This window comes from Macaca mulatta, chromosome 5, assembly GCF_049350105.2.
Source record: "Macaca mulatta isolate MMU2019108-1 chromosome 5, T2T-MMU8v2.0, whole genome shotgun sequence".
In the NCBI taxonomy this organism is placed as follows: domain Eukaryota; kingdom Metazoa; phylum Chordata; class Mammalia; order Primates; family Cercopithecidae; genus Macaca; species Macaca mulatta.
In genome coordinates, this window is record NC_133410.1 from 194,490,895 (window position 1) to 194,517,258 (window position 26,364).

The window sequence follows — 26,364 nt, forward strand, 5'->3', positions numbered from 1 at the left end:
AACAAGCGCATTCACTTAACTAGTTGGAGTCATTAAAGCGAATTAAGAACGAAATGCCTAGTTAATCTGAACTTTACTGGGCATACTGATTTGTTCCCTAACGCGTTTGACCATTGAAAAGTGGATCAGCAGGAATGGGACTGCCTCTCGGCTCTGCCATGATCGGCTCTTCCTTTGCTGTGAAACTCAGTTTCTTCCTGGGACAAGAGGTTAACTTCTGCAGTGTTATTTTACAGCGTTGCAAAGAGATAAAAGCCAGACAGAAGAAGTGAAAGTACTTTAGCTTTGATTAGGAATTTTTTTTTCTGTCCCTGTGACCATACACTACCCAATTCTGACAGCTTTGCATGAGTCTAGCAGAAAATCGAGGGATTCACTGTTATTCGTTAACTTGTAGAGGTCCAGACCCATCCACATCAAATGGTGAGGTCCCCACTTTCGACTTCAGCTGTTGCTAAATCTGTGACCCTTTTAATGAAATCCAAGGATCTCAGCTTTAAAAAAGTTAAAATAAAATAAAAACAAGATGTTTCTCGAAGCAGTTTGAAACACCTCTCTGAGGTGTCGGAGATTGTTTTTGTTTTCCCCCTTTGCCTTTCCTGGAATGCACCAAACATAAAAGCATTTTTTTCAAGCTTTACTTTCACTTTCGAGAGTGCCGCCTATTTGCCACACATTTCCCTGATGAAATGTCTGGATTTGGACTAAAGAAAAAAGGAATGGCCAGCAGTCATCCAAGTAAGTGAAGGTGTTCATTTCACGTTCTTACTGGGCAGGGTCTCTCTTGCTGAGTAGAATTCGTTAGTAGAATGTGTATGGTTTTAACCTTCTTTGGTCTTTCTTGGATCTGGTGCTTGAAATCTAGTCAGAATCATTCAGGAAGGAAAGTGGAAGAACCGGGAGATGACATGGGCTTGGGAGAAGGGTATAACTCAGAATACAAGTAAAAGCACCAGTATCTGGTTAATTTGATCATATATTTATGCAGTATTTAATTTTTTTCCTCTGTAGCATTCTGTACCTGGAAAAAACACATTAGGGAAGCTATGGAAATCATTTTGCAACACCTTTTTAACAAATCACACTTTACCTTAAAGAAACAAAACTCCAAGATGTTAAAAGAGCGTGTCCCCTTTTGTTAGTTTTATTGGCAGGAGGGGAGACAGCAGCTGGCATTGTGTGACAGTGTCTTGCATAGGAGAGAACATTCAGGTGTGCCTAGGAGTAAGTAAATGGCTTTCTTTCACCTCACGAAGGATAATGGAAGAAACGGGGAAGTGGAAAGATGTTCAGGTGTGCAGGAAGATCAGAAACTGGCATTGGCAATTGTGGGCACTTGGGCAAAAATGGAGTTGGCTTCAGCAAGTTGGCTCCCAGGTTTACCGATGATTATGTGCTGGTATGTGTCTGCACAGGGGCGTGCCTATGTATTAACCTAATACAAAGGTTGCAAAGTTTACAAATCAAACTATGAATAGTGGTTAACTCCAGGTAGTCTGGCTCCAGACCCCATGTCCTAACCATTAGGCAACATTGTCTCTCACTTGGACGAAGAATGTGAATTCCATGTGCCCTTACAAAATATTTCCAAGGCCAAATATTCTAAGGCCAAGTGAGACTCTTTTTCATTGCTTCTTCATTTTCTTTATTTCTGTTAGATCTCATTCAACAGCAACTTTTTCTTCACTCTCATTTCATCCTTTAACTGCATTTTTGCTTGTTTTACCGAAGCATGTCCTGGAATAACGTTTTCATACAGATCATATGGCTATGAACTTACTGCATTTTTGCATATCTCAAAATACTCGTACCTTTTTCTTTAGTTATTCAGGTGGATGTGAAATTTTTTTTTATTTTATTTCATTTCATTTCATTTATTGATTTAGAGACATGGTCTCGCTGTGTTGCCCAGGCTAAAGTACAGTGGCATGATTGTGGCTCACTGCAGCCTTGACCTCCCTGGCTCAAGCAATTCTCACACCTCAGTGTCCCGAGTAGCTGGGACCACAGGTGCGAACCACTATGCCCAGCTAATTTTTAAAAACTTTTTGGTGGAGATGAGGTTTCCCTATGTTGCCCAGGCTGGTCCCAAACTCCTGGGCTCAAGGGATCCTCCAGCCTCAGCTTCCTAAAGTGATGGGATTCCAGGCATGAGCCACAGGTAATTTTTTTGGCCTGGCCAAAGGTAATTTTCTTGTTTTTTAGAGAGAGGATCTTGCTCTGTTGCCCAGGCTGGAGTGCAGTGGTGTGATCATGATTCATTGCAGCCTTAACCTCCGGGGCTCAAGCGATCCTCCTGCCTCAGCCTCCAAAGTAGCTGGAACTACAGGCTTGTGCCACCACACTTGGCTAATTTCTAATTTTGTGTGTGTGTGTGTGTGTGTGTGTGTGTGTAGATATGGGGTCTCACTATGTTGCCCAGGCTAGTCTTGAACTCCTGGTCTCAAGTATCCTTCCGCCTACCCCTTCTGAAGTGCTGGGATTTCAGGGATGAGCCACTATACCCCTTGCCTGGATATGAAATTTTAAATTCAAAATAATTTTCTCTAAATGTTTGGAAAGCTTATCTCTATTGTTTTCCAGTGGTTCATTATTGGGAGAACCTGCTCCTGATGTTTAACCTGGGTTCTTTTCTATTTCCCAAGTGTCTCGGCTGGGTTGAGAAATAAAGGGAAAGAGCACAAGAGAGAGAAATTTAAAGCTGGGTGTCCAGGGGAGACATCCCATGTCGGCAGGATCCGTGATGCTCCCTGAGCCGTAAAACCAGCAAGCTTTTATTAGCGATTTTCAAAAGGGGAGGGAGTGCATGAATAGGGTGTGGGTCACAGAGATCACATGCTTCACAAGGTAATAAAATATCACAAAGCAAATGGAGGCAGGGCGAGATCACAGGACCACAGGATGGGGCAAAATTAAAATTGCTAATGAAAATTCGGGCACACATTGTCGTCGATAACATCTTATCAGGAAACAGGGTTTGAGAGCAGATAACCTGTCTGACCACAATTTATTAGGCGGGAATTTTCCTCATCCTAATCAGCCTGGGAGCGCTACAGGAGACTGGGGCTTGTTTCATCCCTTCGGCTTCGACCATAAAAGACAGCACACGCTTCCAAAGGGGCCGTCTATAGGCCTACCTTCAGAGTGCATTCTCTTTCTCAGGGATGTTCCTTGCTGAGAAAAAGAATTCAGCGATATTTCTCCTATTTGCTTATGAAAGAGGAGAAATATAGCTCTGTTCCGCCCAGCTCACCTGCGGCGAGTTCAAAGTTACCTCTCTTGTTCCCTGAACATCGCTGTTATCCTGTTCTATTTTTTTTTTAAGATGCCCAGATTTCATATTGTTCAAACACATGTGTTCTACAAACAATTTGTGCAGTTGATACAATCACAGGGTCCTGAGGCGACATTCATCCTCCTCAGCTTATGAAAAAGATGATGCAATTAAGAGATTAAAGTAAAGACAGGCATAGGAAAACACAAGGGTATTGACTGGGGAAGTGATAAGTGTCCATGAAATCTTCACAATTTATGTTCAGAGATTACAGTAAAGACAGGTATAGGAAATTATAAAAGTATTAATTTGGGGAACTAATAAATGTCCATGAAATCTTCACAATTTATGTTCTTCCGCTGTGGCTTCAGCCGGTCCCTCCGTTCGGGGTCCCTGACTTCCCACAACATCTCTCCCTTTCTTTTTACATAAATGTGCCTTGGTGATGAAGGCTTGTTCGTTCTCTCGATTTTGACGCAGGATTCTTTGACTGGCCCGGCACACTGAAAACAAGCCGATTAAACAGAGAAACATAATTCCAAACTTCACCACAGTAGAGCCCCCAGTAGACTTGATCCAAGTCATGGGGTTCAATCCGTAAAGATTTTTCACCACCTGATCTAAGGCCTCAGCTCCCGGCACAATGGATAAGTGAGCTTGAGAGGCTTCAAAAATTTGTTTCTTTAATTTAGTTATGTCCAATGATAAATTATCTTCCCTTCCCAGAAGGTGTCCCTGGACCATTTCCCATGAATGATCAGTCTCATTATAGGAATATGGGGTGATACAGAAATCAGAAGTATTCCAGTCGCACTGCATTTGCAAGTGATGTTCGAGACTCACTACCCGATCTCCAAGCCAAATAACAGACGGTCTTAAATCATTAATTTGATTAGCCAATTTTTGATCAATGCCTTGTTGAGAATTCCACATTTGGGTGGAATTGGCTTGCTAATTATTAACAAAATAAGCTGTTTGAATAGATTGATGTAACGCCATTCCGGCAGTGGTGGCCAGTGCAGTGACTGTAATGATCACAGTGATTATAGTGAAAACAAATCTCTTAGATCTTTTTAGAATTTGCTGTAACACTTCATTAATTAAATGCATCGAGGGAGAGGATTCCCAAGGTCTGGGCAAAGTTACCGGAATCCAGATTCCTTCTCGAGCTCGAACCAACATTACACTTTTCCTGGAGTCAAAATGGGAGTTAATACAAGTGTACAAATGACAATTAATGCATTGGACAGTTTGATTGTTTGTCCAAATTTTTATATTTCCCACTAACAGCATGTAAGGAGGCTTAACACAACTCTGTATGGGAATAGTCAGGCTGGAGGTAAGTAAAGCAGAATGTCTGGATCTACGTTGATACTGAGAGATGGGGGCAGTAGTGGGTACAACAGACAGAATAGTTTCCCCTTCCCATACTCACAGTCCAGACATAGCAATAGCCAATTTCCAAAGTTCTGGGTGTTCTGGGCTCAGAATGGGGAGTATCATACGAGGCCTTGGCGCGGCGGGGAGGATAATGCCTTTATCTTCCCATTTTACGGGAAAGAATGAGCTGAACCTCCTATGCAAAGTAGAAGGATGATTCTCATTCTCCCAATAAGAAATAAAATAAGTAGCCTCCAGGCATTCCCTTCCACCAGAGGAGCAATGGTTTTTTAAACAGCCCTTTGGTGCCCAGTCTATTACTAAACCATATGAGTCATTTTTAAATATTACTGCATGTGAGTTACCACAGTCTTCCCAAATTAAAGTTTTAGATGGGCCCTCAAAATTTTTAGGGCATGGTTTTCCTGCAGGTTTGTATTGCAAGTATGGAGCATCTCCCATTACTCCCGCTTTCATTTGTTTTAAAGGAGAAAGGGAGCGGCCAGAGACCAAATGTCCCGGTTCCTCTGTAACTGATCTCTCCGGAAGATAAGCAGCCCACACTTGAGTTTCTAGATGAATACAACCAGGTGCGTGTCCGAGGCACAGAGGTGGTTATTTGTAACCCCTGGTAACATTAAAAGCAGTGCCTTCTTCTCCTGGTTGAGCGGGGCAACGGTCATCTGTAGCTCCAGGCATCCACACACTGTCGTTAGTGCAGATTTCCGCAGGAGCGTCCATCCAGGTGAGAGGTCGAGTAAGTGGAGGAAAAGGCACATAAGCCCAATAAGAATGATTATGTGTAGCAGGTAAATCAGTGTGAGAGGAAACTGGAGAGACAGAAAGTATAAAGAGGAGAATCATTAAATAAAACCCATTATAAGCGAGATTGAGTGCTGAAGGAGGAAGAGAAAAACAGAGGGATGTTATTTTTAGGCTAATAGAAATGGAGAGATTTTTAGGTTTGTAAGGAGAAAAAGAAAGGTAATTAGAAGTGGGATTAGTTAGATGAGTCTCCATTGCCATCAGAGAGGATTGAATTAGACCCATTGTGATTTGGCATGACAGCTTCTAAGAAGTTGGCACAGATCTCACCACGTCTGAGGGCAATCTCTGACACAGACGTCTTTTCTCTGTGGGTTTTGTTTGATGATCTGGTGAAACCCAAGCACATCCTCTTTCCCATGTTAAGTAGAATTAAAGACAATATTTATAGATTTTGGGAAATCCTGTAAGGCAGTAATCACAGCAATTAACTCTGCCTTTTGAGCAGAAATATAAGAAGTAGGAATAAGCTTGTCTGTAGGACCTACATAGCTAGCATTACCATTGCTGGAGCCATCGGTGAACACTGCAACAGCCTCAGGAATGGGCTGATCTTTGGTTAGTCGAAGGACCAACCAAGATGTCATTTTTATAAAATCAAACAGTTCGTTTTTTGGATAATGATTGTTAATAACACCAATAAAATCAGCCAAGTGAATTTGCCACAGTGCTGAATGTTGAAAGGCAGCCTGAACTTTGAGCCGATTTAAAGGAACTACAATTAAATTCGGATCAAATACAGAAATTTGAAGTATTGTACACCAAGCCTGGCCAATTATTACGGCAGTTTGGTCCAGATAGACAGACAAAGTTTTTGACACAGAATGAGGAAGAAAACATCACTCCACTAAATCATTATTTCGAACTGTTAGTCCAGTAGGGGAGTGTAATGAAGCGAAAACCAGAAGCTGAAACGGCTGTCCTCTAGATAACTGGGCGGTCTGGATTCTTTCCTCTGCGGATTCCAGTTCTAGTGAAGCCTCAGGGGTCAAAGTCCTGGGACTGTGGAAATGGGACTTTCCCCGCAGAGTAGAAAACAAGTTCAACAGTGCATAGGTTGGAATGCCTAAAGTAGGTCTTAAATAATTAATGTTACCCAAAAGTTTTTGGAAGTCATTTAAAGTTTTTAAGGAATTTCTCCTAATTTGAATTTTTTTGAGGTTGGATGCATTGTTTATTTGACCATCATTTCTAAATATTGAACAGGAGTGGTCTGTTGAATTTTATCCTGGGCGGTGTGTAATCCAGCCTCAGTAACACGGCGGCTCAAAATTTGATAACAGTCAATTAATTCTTTATCAGTGGGGGCACCAATTAAAATATCATCAATATAATGAAGAATATAGGCCTGGGGAAATTGGGCTCGAACCGGTGACAGCACCCGTCCAACATAAAGCTGGCAGATTGTCGGGCTATTCAGGATTCCTTGAGGAAGTACTTTCCATTGATAACGAGCTGCAGGCTCCTTATTATTGATAGATGATACAGTAAAAGCAATTTTTTCACAATCCGATTCATGTAAAGCAATATGAAAAAACCAATCTTTAAGATCAGTGACTATAAGAGGCCAATGTTTAGGTATTGAAGCAGGGGCAGGCATGCCGGGCTGGACGGACCCCATAGGTTTCATTACAGCGTTAATGGCCCTTAAGTCGGTTACCATCTGCCACATGCCTGATTTCTTTTTTAGTGGAAACACAGGAGAATTCCAGGGGGAAAGAGAGGGTTCCACATTTTTAAGCTGTAACTGTTCAGAAACCAATTGAGTTAAAGTCTACAGTTTTTCAAAGCCTGATTGGGCATAAGTATCAGAGAAACGATCGGAGCCTGTGAGCTGAGCCTGAGTAACTAGAATGCCATTAGTTAATATAGCTGAGCCTGCAGACAGGCCTCCTCTGACCACCAAGTACGAAATTGTAAATGCTGAGATGGGGTCAGAACAGCTTTTGTCAAAATGTCCCAGTCTAAAGGAAGCAAAGCGACCTCTGTACAAAAAGTTTGCAATACCATTTTAACCTAAGGAGAAGTAGGACCGTACTGAGTACACGCATCCTTAAATTTTTTTTTTTTTAAGTAAAATTGAGCGGCGCATATCGACGCAGACCAGAATGAGAGTGTGAGAAAGGGGAATTGAAGGAGTAGAAGAAGCAGAAGTATACCGGTGATTGCTGGCGTCCATGTGCGAAGAACCATACAAAGAAGCAGGCTGAGGGGATGGCAACGTGACCAGTTGAGGAACTGAAACGACAGGAGGGTGAGGGGCTGAAGTGGATAGGAGAAGGCCTGAGGAATTACAGGTAAATTGTAGTTTGGTCCCGGAGCCATTAGGTGACACCTAGAGACAAATGCTGCAAAGGTTTGAAGAGGGACGAATTAGCATATCTATGGTCCTGGGCTGAGTGAGTCAAGGCCACGGCCACGGGAGCTGCAAGTACTTGCTCTTCGTGAAAAGAAGTAAGATCATCAAGGGGTAACGTTAAGCCAAAGTCACCAGAGTTAGACGTTGAATTTTCAGCATCCTTAGGTGGAAGAGGAGTAGCTGAATGGAGAGGCTGATCAGATAACGAAGGCCATGTGAGAGAAAAGTTGAGGAGGTATTAGGATGGCACTCACCAAGGCCCAATCATCCCAAGCAGTGACAGGAGCACAATTCCCTGTTGAGACAAAGTCCTGGAATGCTGTAAAAAGATCCAATACTTTTACATATACGGTTCCTTTTTTAGGAAACCAAGGACAGTATTTTTCCACCGCCCTGAATAGAGAGACCATATTTTCCATGGGCACCCAAATCATTCCTTGTTTTAACCAGAGTTTAATATAGAAGAGATAGGTATAATTTTTATACTCCGTGTGTCCCATAGTTAACCAGGATTATACACAGACTATTCACCATTCGTCAGGGAGTCGAACACACGTATCTGTGAACCAAGCCGATGTCGTTTCACTGTACCTGCCAAAAGGAGTCAGGTTCCCACATGCACTTAGGAAAAAAGAAAGACCACGTTAGCGCCAGATATCGGGAGAACCCGCTCCCAATATTTAACGTGGATTCTTTTCTGTTTCCTGAGTGTCTGGGCTGGGTTGAGAAATAAAGGGAAAGAGCACAAGAGAGAGAAATTTAAAGCTGGGTGTCCAGGGGAGACATCACATGTCAGCAGGATCCGTGATATTCCCCAGCAGTAAAACCAGCAAGTTTTTATTAGCGATTTTCAAAAGGGGAGGGAGTGCATGAATAGGGTGTGGGTCACAGAGATCACATACTTCACGAGGTAATAAAATATCATAAAGCAAATGGAGGCAGGGCGAGATCACAGGACCACAGGATGGGGTGAAATTAAAATTGCTAATGAAGTTTCGGGCATGCTTTGTCGTCGATAACATCTTATCAGGAAACAGGGTTTGAGAGCAGATAACCTGTCTGACCAAAATTTATTAGGGAGGAATTTCCTCATCCTAATCAGCGTGGGAGCGCTACAGGAGACCAGGGCTTATTTAATCCCTTCGGCTTCAACCGTAAAAGACCATAAAAGCCCGCTTTGAGAGGGCCGTTCAAAGGCCTACCCTCAGGGCGCATTCTCTTTCTCAGGGATGTTCCTTGCTGAGAAAAAGAATTCAGCGATATTTCTCCTATTTGCTTATGAAAGAGGAGAAATATAGCTCTGTTCCATCCAGCTGCCAGTTCAAAGTTACCTCTCTTGTTCCCTGAACATCGCTGCTATCCTGTTCTTTTATTTTTAAGATGTGCAGATTTCAAATTGTTCAAACACACATGCTCTGCAAACAATTTGTGCAGCTGATACAATCACAGGGTCCTGAGGCGACATTCATCCTCCTCAGTTTACAAAGAAGATGACGGGATTAAGAGATTAAGGTAAAGACAGGCATAGGAAAACACAAGGGTATTGATTGGGGAAGTGATAAGTGTCCATGAAATCTTCACAATTTACGTTCAGAGATTACAGTAAAGACAGGTGTAAGAAACTATAAAAGTATTAATTTGGGGAACTAATAAATGTCCATGAAATCTTTACAATTTATGTTCTTCTGCCGCGGCTTCAGCTGATCCCTCTGTTCGGGGTCCCTGACTTCCCGCAACAGTTCACGTTACTGGTGAGAAGTTTTTTATTAATCAAGATCTCTTTTCTTTGGAAATGAAGGCTTTAGGATTTTTGTGTGCATGGTTGCAATTCTGAAATTTCATAAGATTCTCTCCACGTCTGTTCCTCTTTCACTTCTCCCGCCTAGCATTAGGCGAGCTTTGCCCACTGATGAAATGTCTTCAGATGGGGAAAGTCCTTCAGTCATTCAGGGATATGCTTTGTAATGGATTAGTCCTTCTCAGCAATTCTGACCTCTAGCCGGAGCCCTACCAGAGGGGTACCTCTCGCCTAAGCAAGGAGAATGTATCGTAGGGACTTTACCTGTGAGTTGGTAAGTAGAGGTAGGAAGTTCTGAAGGAACTGGAAGAGAGGTTTGGGAGACTGTGAGAGAGGAGGCAGGTGGGGAACTGGTCCCTGGCGTTCAAGAGGCATCATTGCCAGCCCTGCATTCTTCATGCACCCGGGCAAGTCAGCAACGTGCATCCTTGCTGGCCTGGCTGTGGCATTCCTCATGGCCTGTGGATATAAAGAATGTGCACAGCTCTACAATGATTAGTGCCAGAATTGTAAAAGCCATGAGATGGGAATACTAGTTTATAGAAGCCAGTTTTTTTTTTCTGTTTCTGAGAACTAAATTAGAATACTAGTAAAATCACTATTTTTAAGTATATTAGAATAATTCTAAATACTCACATTAGTTCTGTTTTCCTAGGATTAGTCACCTAAGACAATTTTATTATCTGAAACTTATCTGGAGTAATTTTTGTGTCATGACTTTTAGATCTTGTGGAATATCTGTTTAGATATCATTACCATTACTTCATCTCCATACTTTGTGGGTGTATTTGATTTTTTAAAATACCTGAAATTAGGTTGTTGGTCACACCAGAGAGTATCACATTGGGTACACATCCCACCAAAATAAAGTGTGACAATGTGTGGAGATAAGAGTGGCTTTCCTGAGCTGATTAAATGCCCGTGGAAAACTACCGTATGAGTGCATTCTCACACTGCTCTACAGAAACACCTGAGACCGGTCAGTTACAAAGAAAGAGGTTTAACTGGCTGATGGTTCTGTAAGCTGTACGGGCAGCATGGCAGCCTCTGCTTCTGGGGAAGCCTCAGGGAGCTTTTACCCATCACAGAAGGCAAAGCTGGAGCTGGAACCTTCACATGGCCAGAGCAGGAAGAAGAGGGAAGGAGAAGGCATCACACACTTTATTTATTTATTTATTTATTTATTTATTTATTTATTTATTATTTTGGGGGGAGCGGGAGCGGAGTTTCGCTCTGTTGCCTAGGCCGGAGTGCCATGTGGTGGGATCTCGGCTCACTGCAACCTCTGCCTCTGTAGTTCAAGCGATTCTCCTGCCTCAGCCTTCCCAGTAGCTGGGATTACAGGCGCCCGCCACCATGCCCAGCTAATTTTTGTATTTTAGTAGAGACAGGGTTACACCATGTTGGCCAGGTTGGTCTCGAACTCCTGATCTCAGGTGATCTGCCTGCCTTGGCCTCCCAAAGTGCAGGGGTTACAGGCATGAGCCACTGCACCTGGCCACCACACACTTTTAAATGACTGAATCTCATAAGAATTCACTCACTCATTATCAGGAAAACAGTACCGAGAGGGTGGTGCTAAACCAACTGTGAGAACTCCGCCCCATGAGCCAGTCACCTCCTACCAGCCCCCACCTCCAACACTGGGGATTACAATTCGACATGTGATTTGGGTGGAGACACAGGGCCAAACCATATCAGCTATGTATTCAACATATATTTATTTCTTCAGAGCCAACAAAGTGGCAGGCGTTGTTCTAGGCACAGACAACACCATATGGAATAAGAACTATGTTCTCTACTATTATAGCTTCACATTCTAGTGAGAAGCAATAATTAATAATAAAGAATACACAACATTGGATAATTTCCATCAACCATGGCACAGAAAAAGCAATCTAGAAGAAGAGCAAGATGGGATGGTTTGCACTTTGAACTTCAAGACTTGTTATAAAGCTAAAGTAATCCGAACAATGTGGTATTGGCCTAAGAACTGACAAATATTTCAGTGGAAGAGAGGAGACAGCCCAGAAATAGACCCTCACTTAAAACATTTATTCGGTTTCTAAGGAAGGCACAGAACAGTCCAGTGGGGGAAAGAAAGTCTCTTTAAAAAATGGCCTGACTTGGCCAGGCACGGTGACTCACATCTATAATTCCAGCACTTTGGGAGGCCAAGGCGGGTGGATAACCTGAGGTCGGGAGTTCAAGACCAGCCTGGCCAACATGGTGAAACCCCGTCTCTACTAAAAATACAAAAATTAGCTGGGCATGGTGGCGGGTGCCTGTAGTTCCAGCTACTCGGGAGGTTGAGGCAGGAGAATCACCTGAACCTGGGAGGTGGAGGTTGCAGTGAGCCAAGATCGCGCCACTGCACTCCAGTCTGGGCGACAGAGCGAGACTCCATCTCGAAAGAAAAAGGTCTAACTGACTGGGTATACACACAAAATACCGTGACTCCTACTTCATGCATACACAATAATTAATTTAGGAAAGATCACAGACCTTAACATAAAAGCTAACACCATAAAGCTTTTTAGAGGAGAGTATCTAAGTAGGAGAAGTTTCTTAGAGAAGACACAGAAACAATAAAAATTAAAGAGAAAATGATAAGCTAGACTTCATCATAATTAAGAAGACATTAGTAACAAAATAAATAGGCAACCCACACACTGGGAATAAATATTTACAAAATAGGAATCTGACAAAGGACTGATACTGAGATATGTAAAAAATTCCTACAACAGAATAATAAAAAGGAAACAATCGAATAGATGAGCAAAATATTTGAATATATAAGGGAAGATAAATGAACAATAAGCACATGAAAATTGTTAAATATCATTAGTCCGCAGGGAAATGCAAATTAAAAGCATAATTAGCTATCACTACATACTCACCAGAATGACTAAAAATAAATAAAAATAGGCACCAAATGTTGTCAGGGAAGTCGGTGGTGCGATACTTTCCCAAAAGATCTGGCAGTTTCTCATAAAATCAAACGGCCTCACCAAATGGCCCATCCATTCCAATCCTAGTAATTTACCCCAAAGAAATAGAACACAGTCACGTGTTGCTTAATTATGGGGCTACATTCTGAGAAATGCATTGTGGGAACATCAAAGGGAGTGCTTACACAAAACTAGACAGTACAGCCTGTGGCGCCCAGGCTGCAAAATCAGACAGCCAGCCTGTGACTGCACTGAATACTGGAGGCAGTTGTAACACAATGGGAAGTACTTGTATATCTAAACATAGAAAAGGTAAGTGAAAATGTGGTAGGAAAGATTACAAATGGCACTTCCATAGGGGCACTTAGCACAAATGGAGCTTGCAGGACTGGAAGCGGCTCTGGGTGAGTCTGTGAGTGGGTGGTGAGTGAATGTGAAGGCCTAGGACATGGCTGTGCACCACTGCAGACTTTATGAACACTATACACTTAGGTTATACTAAACCTATTTAAAAATCATACTTTCTTCAATAATAATTAACTTACTATAACTGTTTTACTTTATAAATGTTTTAATTTTTCAAAACTTTTTGACTCTTGTAATAATGCTTGGTTTAAAACAAACACATTGTACACCTATACAAAAGTATTTTCTTTCTTTATATTCTTATTTTATAAGCTTTTTTCTACTTTTAATTTTCTTCTTTTTTTTTTTTAACTTTTTAAACGTTTTTGTTAAAAACAAAGACAGAAACACACACATTAGCCTAGGCCCGCTCAGAGTCAGGATCTTCAATGTCACTGCCTTCCACCACGTCGTGTCCCACTGGAAGGTCTTCAGGGGCCACAACATGCATGGACCTGTCATCTCCTATGAGAACAGTGCCTTCTTCTGGAATCCCTCCTGAAGGACCTGTCTGAGGCTGTTTTACACTTAACTTAAAAAAAAAAAATAAGTAGAAGGACATTCTAAAATTATGACAAAAAGTATAGTAAATACATAAATCAGTAACATATTCATTTATTATCATCAACTATTATGCACTGTACATAATTGTGTGTGCTATATTTTATATAACTAGTAGTATAGTAGGTTTGTTTACACCAGCATCACTATATACATGTGAGGAATGCATTGCACTATGATACTATGACAGCTACATTAGTAGGTGATAAGAATTTTTCAGTTACATTATGATCTGCAGTGAATATTTATTTATATGATTGCAAAATTTATATGATTGTAAAATTGAGGCTGGGCACTTTGGCTCATGCCTGTAATCCTGGCATTTTATGAAGCCAAGGCTGGAGGATCACTTGATGTCAAAAGTTTGAGACCAGCCTGGGCAACACAGCGAGACCCTATCTCTCTGTAAAATTTTAAAAAATAATAAAAAAATTAGCTGGGTGTGGTGGTACATGCCTGTAGTCCCAGCTACTTGGGAGGCTGTGGTGGGAGGAGCCCTTGAGCCCGGGAGTTGGAGGCTGCAGTGAGCCGTGATAGCACCACTGTACTCTAGCCTGGGCAACAGAGTGAGACCTTGTCTCTAAAAATAAATAAATAAACACAAATAATTTTTAAAATTGTAAATGATATTTACTGACTTTAGATTTTCTGGATTGATGTAGGCCAAGGACCTCATATGTAATCAGAGTTTCAGGATAACATGCTAACATTTCACATCTTGACAATGTCAAGCAATGTTATAGCTGACAGTTTTAGGAAATGTAAGAATGGAAGAAATGTGGAGAAAAATGTACTTATTTATTTTAAATAAAATAAAAATTAACTGGCTGGGCACGGTGGCTCACACCTGTAATCCCAGCACTTTGGGAGGCTGAAGTGGGCAGATCACGAAGTCAAGGGATGGAGAGCATCCTGGCCAACATGGTGAAACCTCGTCTCTATTAAAAATACAAAAAATTAGCCGGGAGTGGTGGCGGGCGCCTGTAATCCCAGCTACTTGGGAGGCTGAGGCAGGAGAATCGCTTGAACCCCGGAGGTGGAGATTGCAGTGAGCTGAGATCGCGCCATTGCACTCCAGCCTGGTGACAGAGCGAGACTCTGTCTCAAAAACAAAACAAAACAAAACAAAAACAAAAACAAACAAACAAAATTAACTAAAGAGAAGTGAAGAGAATGAAGGAAAAATACAATTAAATTCCTTATCTTTATAGTGAAATCAGTAAATGAAGAAATAGAAGGGCAAGAATATTAAGTTTATGGAGGTAATCATGAGAATTACAGATAGAACCTATCAAAAGAGAGACACTGCCGCTGCAACTGGGATCAAGGTGAAGGATGGGAAGGAAGTTTGGATGTTTTGTTTTTTACCTTTCTGTACTGTTTGAAATGTTTCTATTTTATGTATTACTTGTATAATATGCACTTGTAGGGCATAAGAGTATGAGTCATAATATACATAGTCATATTTTGGTGGTATATTTTACAAGGAATATACCAATGCATTTGAAAGTCATCTGCTATTAATTTTGCTCATACATTTTAATGTTTCTTCTATACAGCAGAATCATGAGACAGACTTTGCCTTATACCTACTTTTGGTGGGGACTTTTGCCCTTTGGGATGCTGTGTGCATCCTCCACCAACAAATGCACTGTTAGCCAAGAAGTTGCTGACTGCAGCCACCTGAAGTTAACTCAGGTACCCAATGATCTCCCCACAAACATAACAGTGTTGAATCTTACCCATAATCAACTCAGAAGATTACCAGCTGCCAATTTTACAAGATATAGCCAACTAACTATCTTGGATGTAGGATTTAACTCCATCTCAAAACTGGAGCCAGAATTGTGCCAAAAACTTCCCATGTTAAAAGTTTTGAACCTCCAGCACAATGAGCTATCTCAACTTTCCGATAAAACTTTTGCCTTCTGCACGAATTTGACGGAACTCCATCTCATGTCCAACTCAATCCAGAAAATTAAAAATAATCCCTTTGTAAAGCAGAAGGTAAGATGAAAACGTCTATTGTTACTAATGTTTTAAAGTCACTTATCCATCCTTAGACTTACTATCTAAACATCAAAGTAAGAAAAAGGAAGAAATTTGATCTAATCCAATTTGCCACAAATATTGCCATTATAATAGAAAATGCTTCCAAAAGAGAAAATGTACTCTTAAATCAGTTTCATCCTTAATTTTCAATGTTTGCCTCTCTCGCTTTTTCCCATTAGAAACAGAACTTAGATGCAAGAGGTAGAAGTAATGAACAGAGAAGAATCAGAATATCCCATAAGAACATGGACACTGAACTTTCAGTGCTGCTGATTTAGTATGTGAAGTCATGAAAAAAGTCTAGAGTCCAAAGTTTGACTTAAATAAAATTAACAAATTGGGCCGGGCGCGGTGGCTCAAGCCTGTAATCCCAGCACTTTGGGAGGCCGAGACGGGTGGATCACGAGGTCAGGAGATCGAGACCATCCTGGCTAACACGGTGAAACCCCGTCTCTACTAAAAAAATACAAAAAAATAGCCGGGCGAGGTGGTGGGCGCCTGTAGTCCCAGCTACTTGGGAGGCTGAGGCAGGAGAATGGCGTGAACCCGGGAGGTGGAGCTTGCAGTGACCTGAGATCCGGCCACTGCACTCCAGCCTGGGCGACAGAGCGAGACTCCGTCTCAAAAAAAAAAAAAAAAAAAAATTAACAAATTGATACAATGATCAAGTGAATTGTTCAACTAAAAATTACCTACTCCTGGTTTAAGAAATCTCCTCAATGGCTATTTCAATGTCTTGTTCAATAGTGGTGTCACTTTTTCAATGACAGCTACCTTTTTCTTTTCAACACTTTGCTTGAATTTTAGTTTGTTTTTTTTCTTTTCTTTTTAGTTGACATTTAATAATTGTACATATTTATGAGATCTAGAATGCAGATCTTTCAATATGTGTATACAATGTGTAATGATTAAATCAGGGTGATTATCATATCCATCATCTCAAATGTTTCTCATTTGTGTTGTGAACATTCAAAATACCCTCTTCTAGCTTTTAAAAAATATACAATAAATCATAGTTAACCATATTCACCCTACAATGCTTTAGCGCACCAGAAAACAACAAACAAACAAACAAAACGCAAGCTATTGTTTCTAAATCTGAGGCAATTATTAAGTGTTTTTCTTTAACCAAAGTGATTTTCAAGTTACTTCATTTTATGGCCTTACAAAAAATTGAGCATTGCTCTTCCTCAGATGCCAAGAATAGTCTACAAATGTAAATATGCTGTGAAACATAAAGTGATTTGCTCCCTGGCTATTTTAAATCTTCTCTTGAGTCTTCTTAGAGTCTAATGTGGATGAAATATCTTCAAATACAAAGGCCTCAAAATCTTGCTAGAGAAGTCATTGTAAAATGTTATTTTTGTAAAGACTTAAATTAAAAAACTTGCTTCTCGTTAATAGAGATTACATTAGATTTTGCCTTAACTGGTATCATCAGCTTTTCCTTACCTTTTGCCTGAATTTGAAGCGTACATATTCAAAAGTAGCAAAGGGTAATAAAACATCCCACAGTACTGACAAGCAAACAAAAGTTAATATTCTGTACTAGTCATGATCCAAAATTTATATAACTATGAATCTTTCTCAGTATAAAAATCTATTTAAAATTTCATAGATGGCAAAATTCTACTCATGTTTTTTAAGAAAACATTCTGTTCTTTTTTCTGATACTTATTTTCAAGGTGAATGCATGACACTGTGTTTGATAAGCCACGTGAAAATCCTTGCATCATGAGTAAATGGTTATTAAAAATAAGTTTATAAATTAGCAAGGTTCCTTATATCATAAGTAAGCTTAAATCCTTCTTATTTTGGTAAGAGAAATAAAATGATTCTTGAAGTAAGAAATAAAATCCTTCCTACAATGGTTTCAAGGGTAACCATCACAAAGATTATAACATAACAAAGATTAATCAGAACAAATATTTTTTCTTATGCTTACTGTTAGTATTCTACAGAATGATACAGAGGTGTTGATTTTGTTGTTGAAATATTTTTAAGATGTACTTACATTTAAAAGAACTGTTTTTGACACCAAGACTCTAACATATGCTTATTGTTTTTTCCCTTCAGAATTTAATCACATTAGATCTGTCTCATAATGGCTTGTCATCTACAAAATTAGGAACTCAGGTTCAGCTGGAAAATCTCCAAGAGCTTCTATTATCAAACAATAAAATCCAAGCGCTAAAAAGTGAAGAACTTGGTATCCTTGCCAATTCATCTTTAAAAAAGTTAGAGTTGTCATCGAATCAAATTAAAGAGGTAAGAAGTAAGCTAAAATTATTTTGCATTCTGCCTTTAAGGTGGGTAGTCCCTATCTGTGTCACAGACACAGGAATCTGTTGTTCTCTAGCCTTTGCCTGTCTTCCAGCATTCCTTCACACCTACTGCTTGGGGGCATTGGTGCCACCCTCGTGAGAGCTCAGGCAGCCCCAGGAGAGGTTGGGAGATGGGACTCTGCAGTCCTGCAGTACCGGGTGGAACCCCTGTGCCATGACCTTGGGAACATCCTTAACCTCCCTGAGTCTGTGTCCTCCCTTGCAAAGTGGAAATAGTGCTCTCTGTCACACAAACTCTCTGAAAGAATTATTAATAAAAGAGTACGATGGTCAAGAGCCCCAGGTTCACAGTTGGGTTAGCTGGCCTGGTCTCTGGGCTTTGTCTTTTAACCATCGTGTTATCAGGCAAGTTATTCAAGTTCTCCCTCTCCAGCCTCCCATCTTTCAAACGGGCGTGATAATGACTCTACCTCACAGGACTGTGTGGTAAAGAATTTAGGACCGTGTCTGGCATAGGCAGGGCTCAGGAAATGACAAGCAGCACTGTGTTGTTATAAAAACCTTCCTACAATGAAGTCAGCTTAAATAACTGACAGGACTGTCTCTTTTTGGAATCATGATCTTCAGGCTAATCATTTGCTGTCACGGGGGAGCAACAACTATCTGGACGGGTGGCACAGGGGTAAAAGAATTTACCGAGACAGTTGTAGGTGGAGAAAGGCATGTTCATTAGTGAAAGTAGGAAACTACATTGCGAGAAGGCAACGGGCATTTCGGCAAGCGAAGCTGACTGCAAAGAAACAAAGGCTTGCTGGGGATTTTACAGGATGTTGTTTATGCTGAAGAGGGCTCTGTGCGGCACGGACAGCGCCCAGGTCGCAGTGGGCTAACTCGCAGGGCCCTGGGCATAGCTGGGCACGGGAAGACTGCCAGTTATTCGCACAGGAGGGCTATGTGTCCTGGATCATGAAGAAAGAAAGAACTTACCTGCTCTCTTGCTTTCTCTCGGTCCTGTCGACTGACTCCTTTTCCCTAAATAGGATTCCGCATTTTCATATACAGGTTGTCTGTATTTTACACTCATTTTGTTCCAGGCTACAAGACTACTGGAAATCCTTCCTTACAACTCTATTCATTTTCAGACATAAAAATAAATGGCGTACAAATTTATCCTGAGATATTAAGATGTTTTGTGCAAGCTATTCATTTTATTTTTTTAAACAGCATTTTCTATGATTAAGACATTTATTATAGTAATGGTATTAAATATATCAATAAATGAGAAACAATAATAATAAGGGGTGATTAAAAAAAAAATCACTCAAATGTCCATAGTCAGAAACAACCACGGTTAGCATTTGGGTACATTTATCCCTGGCTTTTCTCCAAATAATTATAAGGAAAAACAACAGCTTAAATTCTTACTGTACTGAAATTCATACTGTTTTTTAAATCCTTAAGGCACTTAACTGTGTGTCAAGTACTGTGATAAATTTTAAAAAATATTTTATATATATAGTAGTTTTAATCAACTTATTCTTAGTTTCTTTTCTTTTATTTTTTGAGACTGAGTTTCACTCTTTGTTGCCCAGGCTGGAGTGCAATGGCACGATTTGGACTCACTGCAACCTCCAACTCCCAGGTTCAAGCTATTCTCCTGTCTCAGCCTCCCGAGTAGCTGGGATTACAGGTGCCCACCACCACGCCTGGCTAATTTTTGTATTTTTAGTAGAGACGGGGTTTCACCGTGTTGGCCAGGCTGTCTCGAACTCCTGACCTCAGGCGATCCGCCTGCCTTGGCCTCCCAAACTGCTGGAATTACAGGCGTGAGCCACCGCATCCGGCCTAATCAACTTATTCTTAATTGTCATTTTCACAAAAGAAAACTGAGATGAAGAAAGTTAACGTGACATATCTCAGGCCCCACAGGATCCACCTGGGACAGAGCTGGGTTTCTGGCTTGCTGGGACTGGAGGCCCTGCTCCTAACAGTTATGCTATATCGCCCACCAAAGATCATGATGTCTCCTGCTCTTTAGATTTAATATGATATCATGAACATCTCCCATACAATTAAGAATCATTCCAAAGCTAAATTTTACTGCCTGTAAAATAGTGCTATCATGTAGATTTATCATACTTAATTTCATAATTTTCGGCTTTGCATTTTAACTCATTTGTTGATGATAAAGCACCCTTTCTTCTACACTTCTCTTTTTTTCCATTAGTCCTACTGTCCCCCAAGTGACACATTACAAATCAGAGCCCCGCCAGGCTGGGCGCAGTGGCTCACGCCTGTAATCCCAGCACTTTGGGAAGTCGAGATGGGGGTGGATCATGAGGTCAGGAGTTCAAGACCAGCCTGGCCAGCATGGTGAAATCCCGTCTTTACTAAGAATACAAAAAAATTAGCCAGGCGTGGTGGCAGTCGCCTCTAATCTTAGCTACTCAGGAGGCTGAGGCAGGAGAATCGCTTGAACCCAGGAGGCGGGGGTTGCAGGGAGCTGAGATCGCACCACTGCACTGCAGCCTGGGGGACAGAGCAAAACCCTGTCTCAAAAAGAAAAGAAAAGAAAAGAAAAGAGTGACTTCATGGCAGTCTATGAGTGACTTCATGAGCAGTTTATTCATTGCAATTGTTCTCATGGTGATAAAGAAAAAGTACCAGGAGATTGATCCTGGACTGGAAGGTCAGAGAAGGCTCCTTGAAAAGGTGGCATTTAAGCTGAGGCTGTGAATGCTGAGCAGAAGCTAGCCAGTGGCCAGGGGAGTCAGAGGTTGGAGCAAGAGGTGGGCGCTGTAAGGAAGGACTCGTGCATTAGAGGAAGGGGGAGAAATGCTCTGCCCACAGGATGTGGTGAAGGGTGACTAGAAATGGAGTAAAGAACTGCATTGAGTCGGGCGCAGTGGCTCATGCCTATAATCCCAGCACTTTGGGAGGCCAAGGCGGGTGGATCACAAGGTCAGGAGTTCGAGACCAGCCTGGCCAACAGGGTGAAACCCCGTCTCTACTAAAAATACAAAATTAGCTGGGCGTGGTGGCTGGCGCCTGTAATGCCAGCAACTCAGGAGGCTGAGGAAGGAGAATTGCTTGAACTCGGGAGGCGGAGGTTGCGGTGAGCTAAGATGGCTCCACTGCACTCTAGCCTGGATGACAGAGTGAGACTCCATTTCAGGAAAAAAAGAAAACAAAAACAAAAACAAAAAAAACAGAACTGCATCTAAGCTTTTCAACAACCTTACAGAGTCTGTGCTTTTGATTGTTAACCTCTTTTTTTCTACCTTTAGTTTTCTCCAGGGTGTTTTCACGCAATTGGAAGATTATTGGGCCTCTTTCTGAACAATGTCCAGCTGGGTCCCCGCCTCACAGAGAAGCTATGTTTGGAATTAGCAAACACAAGCATTCGGAATCTGTCTCTGAGTAACAGCCAGCTGTCCACCACCAGCAATACAACTTTCTTGGGACTAAAGTGGACAAACCTCACTATGCTCGATCTTTCCCACAACAACTTAAATGTGATTGGTAACGATTCCTTTGTTTGGCTTCCACATCTAGAATATTTCTTCCTGGAGTATAATAATATACAGCATTTGCTCTCTCACTCTTTGCACGGGCTTTTCAATGTGCGGTACCTGAATTTGAAACGGTCTTTTACTAAACAAAGTATTTCCCTTGCTTCGCTCCCCAAGATTGATGATTTTTCTTTTCGGTGGCTAACATGTTTGGAGCACCTTAACATGGAAGATAATGATATTTCAGGCATAAAAAGCAATATGTTCACAGGATTGATAAACCTGAAATACTTAAGTCTATCCAACTCCTTTACAAGTTTGCAAACTTTGACAAATGAAACATTTGTATCACTTGCTCATTCTCCCTTACACATACTCAACCTAACCAAGAATAAAATCTCAAAAATAGAGAGTGGTGCCTTCTCTTGGTTGGGCCACCTAGAAGTACTTGACTTGGGCCTTAATGAAATTGGGCAAGAACTCACAGGCCAGGAATGGAGTGGTCTAGAAAATATTTTCGAAATCTATCTTTCCTACAACAAGTACCTGCAACTGACTAAGAACTCCTTTGCCTTGGTCCGAAGCCTTCAAAGACTGATGCTCCGAAGGGTGGCCCTTAAAAATGTGGATTGCTCTCCTTCACCATTCCAGCCTCTTGGTAACCTGACCATTCTGGATCTAAGCAACAACAACATAGCCAACATAAATGATGACATGTTGGAAGGTCTTGAGAAACTAGAAATTCTGGATTTGCAGCATAACAACTTAGCACGGCTCTGGAAACACGCAAACCCTGGTGGTCCTGTTTATTTCCTAAAGGGTCTGTCTCACCTCCACATCCTTAACTTGGAGTCTAATGGCTTTGACGAGATCCCAGTTGAGGTCTTCAAGGATTTATCTGAACTAAAGATCATTGATTTAGGATTGAATAATTTAAACACACTTCCAGCGTCTGTCTTTGATAATCAGGTGTCTCTAAAGTCATTGAACCTTCAGAAGAATCTCATAACATCAGTTGAGAAGAAGGTTTTCGGGCCAGCTTTCAGGAACCTGAGTAACTTAGATATGCGCTTTAATCCCTTTGATTGCACATGTGAAAGTATTGCCTGGTTTGTTAATTGGATTAACAAGACCCACGCCAACATCCCTGAGCTGTCAAGCCACTACCTTTGCAACACTCCACCCCACTATCATGGGTTCCCAGTGAGACTTTTTGATACATCATCCTGCAAAGACAGTGCCCCCTTTGAACTCTTTTTCATTATCAATACCAGTATCCTGTTGATTTTTATCTTTGTTGTACTTCTCATCCACTTTGAGGGCTGGAGGATATCTTTTTACTGGAATGTTTCAGTACATCGAGTTCTTGGTTTCAAAGAAATAGACAGACAGACAGAACAGTTTGAATATGCAGCATATATAATTCACGCCCATAAAGATAAGGATTGGGTCTGGGAACATTTCTCTTCAATGGAAAAGGAAGACCAATCTCTCAAATTTTGTCTGGAAGAAAGGGACTTTGAGGCAGGTGTTTTTGAACTGGAAGCAATTGTTAACAGCATCAAAAGAAGCAGAAAAATTATTTTTATTATAACACACCATCTATTAAAAGACCCATTATGCAAAAGGTAGGTAAACATTGTGAAATTTTAAGTGTGTACTTGCTTTTCAATTAAACTTTTTTTTTTTTTTGGATGGAGTCCCACCCTGTTGCCCAGGCTGGAGTGCAGTGGTATGATCTCAGGTCACTGCATCCTCCACTTCCCGGGTTCAAGTAATTCTCCTGCCTCAGCTTCTCGAGTAGCTGGGATTACAGGTGTGTGCCCCCATGCCTGGCTAATTTTTGTATTTTTAATAGAGATGGGGTTTCCCCATGTTGGCCAGGCTGGTCTTGAACTCCTGGCCTCAGGTGATCTGCCCACCTGCCTCCCAAAGTGCTGGGATTCCAGGCGTGAGCCACCACACCCGGCTTCAATTAAACTTTTAAATATTACCAATATTGCTCAACTCAAAGAATTTTAAAAACAAAATTAAGAAAAAAAACCCCTGAGTTTCAGTAACAGCTTAAACTCTGTTACAGACTATTTTAAATAGTAGTGATTCTGGCTGTTAAGAACTGTGTATTAATTCTTCGATACCTTTCTTTACTTAGATTCAAGGTACATCATGCCGTTCAACAAGCTATTGAACAAAATCTGGATTCCATTATATTGATTTTCCTTGAGGAGATTCCAGATTATAAACTGAACCATGCACTCTGTTTGCGAAGAGGAATGTTTAAATCTCACTGCATCTTGAACTGGCCAGTTCAGAAAGAACGGATAGGTGCCTTTCATCATAAACTGCAAGTAGCACTTGGATCCAAAAACTCAGTACATTAAATTTATTTAAATATTCAATTAGCAAAGGAGAAACTTTCTCTATTTAAAAAGTTCCATGGCCAATTTAAGTTTTCCATAAAGGTGTTATAATTTGTTTATTCATATTTGTAAGTGATTATATTCTATCACGATTATATCTCTTCTAGGAAAATGTATCTCCTTATTTCAGGCCTATTTTTGACAACTGACTAAATTTTACCCAAAATAAACACAGAAGCACATAAGAACATTCTCTACTGATAAATACACGATCCACCACTGAGTCTGTGACAACTTAAGGAGTTTTAAAACATTTCTCATTTTTAGAAAAGTTAGAGTTACATTAGGGTTTGTGATGATCTTTTCGTTTTTTGGATACACTTAAAAGAAAGATAATTGTTTCAATGGGTATAATGCTATTTCCTTTGTAAAAGAGTAAAATATATACCCATATTTTTAACAAGTTTAATTACAGTATTTTTTCAATGGAAACACTTTGTATTTTAGTAAGTACTTGTCTCAGTATTGATTTCGTCAAATGTTAAATATTTTTTAATATGCATACCCAAGGGCAGAAAACATTTGCAATTCATTTTCATTAATGAGATGATTACTTGAATGAATATTGACTTGTATTTTCCTGAGATACGAGTTTCTGCTGTGGGAGGGTAGAAACAATTCTCCTACTAAGAGTATTGTGGGCAGGCTTGCTTTCTGAAGGCTAATCAGTAACTGGCTTTGTGGAAACAACCTTCCTCCCATGGTTACAGACTCAGGAGATGGCACTGGCGAAATCACTTGGGCTCACTGGGATTTTTTGACTCCTGATCTTGAAAATTATGATAATAAATAGCATCGTAGATATTCCTATATAATTAGTGATGATGATCACTGTATAATATATTCACAGGAATGTATTATTTTACCATAAAATAATATGCCATGTATAAGGTAGTCCTTATCTAGAAAGACTATTTTTATTTTTTTGTTTGTTTTTTATTCGTTGGTTTGTTTTTGAGATGGAGTCTGGCTCTGTCGCCCGGGCTGGAGTGCAGGGGCCCAATCTCCGCCCACTGCAATCTCCACCTTCTGGGTTCAAACTATTCTCCTGCCTCAGCCACCAAGTAGCTGGGATTACAGGCACATGCCACCATGCCTGGCTAATTTTTGTATTTTTAGTAGAGATGGGGTTTCGCCATGTTGGCCAGGCTGGTCTCAAACACCTGACCTCAGGTGATCCACCCGCCTTGGCCTCCCAGAGTGCTAGGATTACAGGCATGAGCCACCATGCCCGGCCTTTTTATGTTTGTTTTACAATACAACAAAAAAGTTTTCAGTTTTACAATAAAAGAGAGTCTGATTATTGGAAATAGACCTGAATAGCTTTTTGAAATAGTTATAGTTCCAGTATTTAAAGAGAAACCTGAAATTATAAGTCTGAGTTAATTTCTATACCTGAAATGTTCACTTGTCTGCTGAATTCAAGGAGCATTTGAGATGTCACATTTTGGAACTTTGATTTAAATAAGTCATTATTCTCTTTTTCTTTTTCTTTTTTTTTTGAGACGGAGTCTCGCTCTGTGGCCCAGGCTGGAGTGCAGTGGCGCGATCTCCGCTCACTGCAAGCTCCGCCTCTTGGGTTCATGCCATTCTCCTGCCTCAGCCTCCTGAGTAGCTGGGACTACAGGCGCCCGCCACCTTGCCCGGCTAGTTGTTTTTTTTTTTTTTTTTGCATTTTTTAGTAGAGACAGGGTTTCACCGGGTTAGCCAGGATGGTCTTGATCTCCTGACCTCGTGATCCACCCGTCTCGGCCTCCCAAAGTGCTGGGATTACAAGCTTGAGCCACCGCGACCGGCCCCCAATAAGTCATTATTCTCAAGGCTGATTTCCATGACCCTGGATGAGACATATCCACTGTGCCGCTGGTTCTGAAGAGTCTCTAGTCGGCCAACACTGTGAATGTGTGGAGGACTAATTATCACTTTCATGTTATTTGCCAACCTGACAGCTGAGACACTGCTTTTCAGCATTTTAGTTAAGATTTGCTTTTTAACTGTGCGATAATCCTGTTTTATTTTGGCATTATAAAATAAAAATCACAGCTTCTGCTTTTCTTATATGCTTTGTGTGTTATCAATATTCTCAACTATTCATAAGATATTTTAAATAAATCATTATTGTTAATTAGTCAATATATCAAGTTGCTTAATATGTCACATTTCAATGATATTTAATATATAATATCTATATTTAATATATTGATACGTTGCTGGTAGAGGGTGTCCAGGTTCTTGCTGCTTTGAACAAAGAATTGGACAAAATGCACAAAGAAGGAGGCAACAAAAGCAGAGATTTACTGAAAACGAAAGCATACCACGCAGGGTGGGAGCAGCCCGAGCAAGCAGCTCAAAAACCGGGTTACAGAATTTTCTGGGGTTTAAATACTCTCTAGAGGCTTCCATTGGTTACTTGGTGTACGCCCTATGTAAACGAAGAGGCTGAAGTGAAGTTACAAAGTTATTTACTTGGTGTGCACCCTATGCAAATGAAGAGGGTATTTCTTGCCATAGCTGAGCTAGCGTTACAAAGTTATTTACTTGG

General features: G+C 40.8%; 1 protein-coding gene across 3 annotated transcripts; it reads left to right on the forward strand.

The window, feature by feature from the left end:
• The first annotated feature begins 603 nt into the window (after positions 1-603).
• Positions 604-25,880, forward strand: TLR3 (toll like receptor 3). 3 transcript variants are annotated; one of them, XM_028847940.2, is made up of 6 exons: positions 640-738; positions 7,554-7,776; positions 15,113-15,560; positions 17,682-17,873; positions 21,178-23,030; positions 23,555-25,880. In XM_028847940.2, exons 3-6 carry the CDS (start codon positions 15,120-15,122, stop codon positions 23,781-23,783), a joined length of 2,715 nt encoding a protein of 904 aa, XP_028703773.2. In that variant the 5' UTR covers positions 640-738; positions 7,554-7,776; positions 15,113-15,119; the 3' UTR covers positions 23,784-25,880.
• The last annotated feature ends 484 nt before the right edge of the window (positions 25,881-26,364 follow it).